This window comes from Eufriesea mexicana, unplaced genomic scaffold (genome assembly GCF_001483705.2).
Source record: "Eufriesea mexicana isolate 0111107269 unplaced genomic scaffold, ASM148370v2 scaffold124, whole genome shotgun sequence".
In the NCBI taxonomy this organism is placed as follows: Eukaryota; Metazoa; Arthropoda; class Insecta; order Hymenoptera; family Apidae; genus Eufriesea; species Eufriesea mexicana.
This window is the reverse complement of record NW_016908357.1, coordinates 4,557,374-4,562,076: the sequence shown is the minus strand read 5'-3', so window position 1 is coordinate 4,562,076 and position 4,703 is coordinate 4,557,374. Positions and strand designations below refer to the sequence as shown.

At 54.9% G+C, this 4,703-nt stretch overlaps 1 protein-coding gene across 1 annotated transcript; it reads left to right on the top strand.

Moving 5' to 3' along the window:
- Positions 1–2,821: 2,821 nt before the first annotated feature.
- LOC108555521 (protein escargot) lies at positions 2,822–4,439 on the top strand. Its single transcript, XM_017911184.1, is given in 3 exon segments — positions 2,822–2,942; positions 3,101–4,359; positions 4,362–4,439. Coding segments are annotated over 3 exon segments (1,458 nt in total).
- The last annotated feature ends 264 nt before the right edge of the window (positions 4,440–4,703 follow it).

Below are 4,703 nucleotides of genomic sequence, written 5' to 3'. Positions count from 1 at the left end.
TTCTCTCGAATCCTCTCGAATCATCGAACCCAACACTCAGCTGCCTGCCTAATTCCCTCGAACACGCGCCGCGTACTCGTCGCAAGACCCAACGAAGGTGGATACTCGAGGTGGCGCGAAACCCATCCTCTAAATTCCGCCACGAAATTTAGCCCGCGAACGTTGTCACCTTTATTACGAAATAATCCGAAGGAACGATCTCGGAACCAGCTCGTGGAATAAAGTGTTACGACGAACGAGCTGTTTACGAGGACAAGTACAAGGGTCCTTCATCAAAAATCGTGCCCCTCCGCGTGGTCATACCGGTCTCGGGCCACGGTTTATCGTTTCTCAATCGATTCGACCGATCCCGTGGCGCTGTGATAACCTGATTTAGCGCCGGTGACACATCGGCGAACGAAACGGAAAATCGATCGAGCGGAATGCCCGGCTGCTCCTTTGTCTCGTAAATTCACCGACAAATCCCCATGTGCTAGACGCTATAGCTCGGAGTTTTCTCTCCACCGATCGCGAAAGAATGTATTTTCGTGTTTACAATCGGTCAACGATCGGCTCCTGCGCCCGTGCACGGACAATGGGGCACGGTCGAAGGGATCAGGTATACAACGAGCGAGCCTGAAAATTAATCGTTCCTTACATGACACTCGTAATTACCGCTGACAGAAACGAGCGCGTAATTCTCTTACATTTTCACATTTGTGCAACGGAACACGAAGCGTCCGGTAATTACTCGCTTCCTGAAAACCTTCCAGCAGTCTTCAATAAATTCGTCGATATTTTTCTCCACGCGTCCATTAAAATCGGACAAATGTTCGGAATATTACGCTCAGGTACCATTGTATTTCTTCGTAAACGGCATTTCGGGCACGAAACCGCCGACAACGACTGAGAATCGGCTTTCGTGTCACGACTGCGATCTAAAGGCGGCGTTGAATGCAGCAGAGCAACGGATATACGGATATACGTATATGCACACGTCGCGGACCCAGTTTCGTTTAGAGAAATGGCAAAACCGCTATCGGCAAGATGATCTCGTGAGCGGTCGCGTGGCGGGATCATTAATGGAGCAGGCAGAATCCTCCCCCTCTCTGGCGCAAAAATGCCAGCCGACGTTCGTGAATCCTGCTCTAGGGGGGGAGGGGTGCGCGCACACAATCGCGCTGGGCCCTGGCTGCACGCACGTGCGTGTGTGGGTTCCAGCACGCGTGGGCGATGCTGTGGCACGCGACACGACCGTTACGTTCGAAACTGGCGCTGGCGGGGAGGCGAGAAAGGGACGAGGGGTGAAATTCAGAAAGGGGAACCGGGCGGATTGCCGCGTACACCGACACGAACGTGTTTCCTGCTCGTCGGTGCGCACGTGAAAAGGCGGCTGGCGTGTAAAAAAAACGGCACAGCAGCCAATGCGACACTCGAGAGCGTGCACTCTTATACGTACACAGAGAGAGAGAAAGAGAGAGAGGTACACGTTGGCTGGGCAAGTTACCGGAGGAAGGAAGGTAGAAGGAGAGGGGAAGATTCAGGTAGAATCGAACGGAAATTCGAATAGAAAAATGCGAGAGCGACGGTAGGGTAAGGAGGGTGCAAACGTATCCCCGAGCGAGCGAACGCGAACGCGAACTAGAGGAAGAGAGAGAGAGAAAGAGAGAAAGAGAAACGCGTTCGCGTTGAATCGGTGGTGCATGTGCACCGACGACAGCGCAGAGGTGACGGGTCGTTGGGCCAGGTCTCGAGCGGTGAGGGGTGGCAACTGTGGCGGAGGGGAGGGTGAGTGTTACGGTGGGGCCCCAGCATCTGCTCCGTACAACAACGCGACGTAACAGAGCGCGAACAGAGCGAAAAAGAGAAAGAGAAAGACGGGGACACATCGCGGTGCCCCCCTCTTTGCCAAGGGGGAACGAGACGGTGTACGAAAAAGGGGAAAAGAGGAGAGAAAAAAGGAGGAAGGAAAAGGAGAGAGCGGGAGAGAGAAGGCAGTAACAGGAGAGGAGCGCAGCAGGATAATCGCGTCGCACTCACGAACATCCTGCACCTCCTGTTGTTGCATAGAACAGAGGGGGGATACGCGAGCCGGCGGAACAGATGCCCAACCTCCGATTGGTCGATGGCCCGCGACCGGGCGTCCCCTATTGGCGGGTAGCGCGGGGCCCGCGGGCCTGCATTGGTCAGGCAGCACGTGCGGGCCACCTGCACCTGGTCGGTGGGGTGACGTGTTATAAAAGGCCCTGACGCACCCCCCTGCCAGTCAGAGACCGGCTTGCAGCCGAACCGTTTTCAGAATCACGAGATCTCACGTTCCTTCAAACATATACATTCGTGTTCACCCGCCAGCCGTTTGTTCCTTTTCTCCTTTTCCTCCTTCTTTTCTTCTTCTTCCTCCTCTTCTTCCTCTTTTCTACTTATACCGTTCGACAGTTCGAATACGTTTAACCTCGGTGCCGGGCGAACAGTCGGTTCAGTTCAGTCCCGACGAGCGTACGGTGAACATCGATTTGTCGTTCGAGAAGATCGTTCGTGTGTTCGCTGCGAGAAAGTGCATTTCGTCGGAAAACGACATACAAGCAACGAGGACTGTTTCGTATCATTCCGATTCCCGCATACATGTGTGCCGCAGTGCAGTGATCACGTTCCTCAGGATTACCTTGACAGTTACGCTTCGATCTCTGATACAGAGGAATATATACTTGGTGTGATCAGTGCGAGAAATTCGAGAACAATTGGATTAATATCGCTGTGTAGCGGCTTCGCGGTGTCCAGTACCTGCGAACTGCCGAAGAACGTCTTCGAACGGTGAAGATACCAGCCGAGAAACAAGATCAAGATGCTGGTCGAAGAAATGCCCAGGAGCTTCGTGAAGAAGAACAACAATTACAGTCACTGTCCGCTTAAGAAACGGCCAGTCCATGTCTTGCCAACCGAAGAAGTTCCGGAAGTGATCAAAGGTGAGTCCCCCGACTATTTCGATTCGTTTCCCCGTCGTAACTCTTCGTCCGTTTGACCTTTGACCATCGACCTCCTCCTCCGCCTAATTGTCCCCGCGAGTCCAAGTTTATCGGAAAGTTCAATCGTCTAAAACGAACTTTCCCCTTTTCTTCTTCAGAAGAGATCATCGACGTCGTGATGGACGACATTCCCGAGCCTGAGAACCTCAGCACGAAGCCCGAGGATCTCAGCAGAACGGCGGAACGCCATCAGCAGCAACAGGAACCGGAACAACGCGTTTCCAGGTCTCCTTCGCCGGTTGTCAAAGTCTCTTCCTCGCCGCCGTTGGTAGCCAGGCCGATCTCGCCAACGGTGCACAACCATATCCACCCCGTGCATCATATCCACCATCACCATCACTATCCGACGAAGGCGATCACGCCGCCGGCAGGCATCGCGCCGATTCATCCCGTGGCGAAGAAGGCGCGAGTGGAAGTGATTCAGCACGATAATTCGTCGTCGACGGCCGCGGTGACAGCCACGTCGGCACCCTTGCACTTCATGGCTAGCAAAGCACCCTTGGAACCCTTAAACTTGAACACGCCAGTCGAGCCATTGGCGCATTACGCGACTCCGGCGTGGGCCCGAACGGCTCCGCTCTATCCGCCGCACTATCTCCCTTATCCGGCGGCTTATCATCGTTACCACCACGCTGGAGCAGAGTTGTATCCGTCCTATCCGATGCCAGCGTATCCCAACTCATCCCCGGAGCATCATCCGTCGGTTTCTCCGCCGCCGCACGGTGCACTGACCTGCCCAACGATCCAGCGACCCATCGCCAGGAGTTACGCCCACTGGGCCAGTCCCGATCACTGTGGTTTATCACCGACCAGTTCTCTTGGCTCCGGATCTCTCAGGTCACCGCCACCGGTCACCCCGGAAGACCTGTCTTCCCCTGGAAGCGACAGCGGAAGATCATCGGCTGGTAGCACCTCGGCAAGCTCCACCATCGTGAATCCAAAAATCGAGAAGACCGGAGTGTCAAGCGGATCCACGGCGTCCTTGTCCTCGTCCTCGTCGTCCTCGTCGTCCTCTTCGTCGTCCACGTCGCCGAGGTATCAATGTCCCGATTGCGGCAAGTCGTATTCGACGTACTCGGGACTGTCGAAGCATCAGCAGTTTCACTGCGCGGCGGCCGAGGGCCAGGCGAAGAAATCGTTCTCGTGCAAATACTGCGAGAAGGTGTACGTGAGTCTGGGTGCGCTGAAGATGCACATCAGGACGCACACGCTGCCCTGCAAGTGCCATCTCTGCGGGAAGGCGTTCTCCAGGCCGTGGCTGCTGCAGGGCCACATCAGGACGCACACCGGGGAGAAACCCTTCAGCTGTCAGCACTGCAACCGAGCGTTCGCCGACAGGAGTAACCTGAGGGCGCACTCAGCAGGATGTCGCTGTTGACGAAGCACCAAGAGGGCGGCTGTCCAGGAGTAGCGGTGCCGATGGGCTACGGATGCTGAGGACGTCGAGATGAAAGGTCGTCGAGAAAAACTAGCCTCGAAGATATACATACACACGGTGTGATCGTCCCTTAGAGGAGTCTTCGGGTTCCTCCGACACGTTCCTTTACTAAATAGTACTTTGTTATACCGTTCGATTGATGAAGTGCCTTACCCGCGTTGATCGGAGTACAAACGAGTAATAAGATAAGAAGTAGGGCGCGATCGGAGAAATTTCCTGTTCCCGAGGTGGGTTCGGTTCCTCGTTCAATCGTATAACTTGAC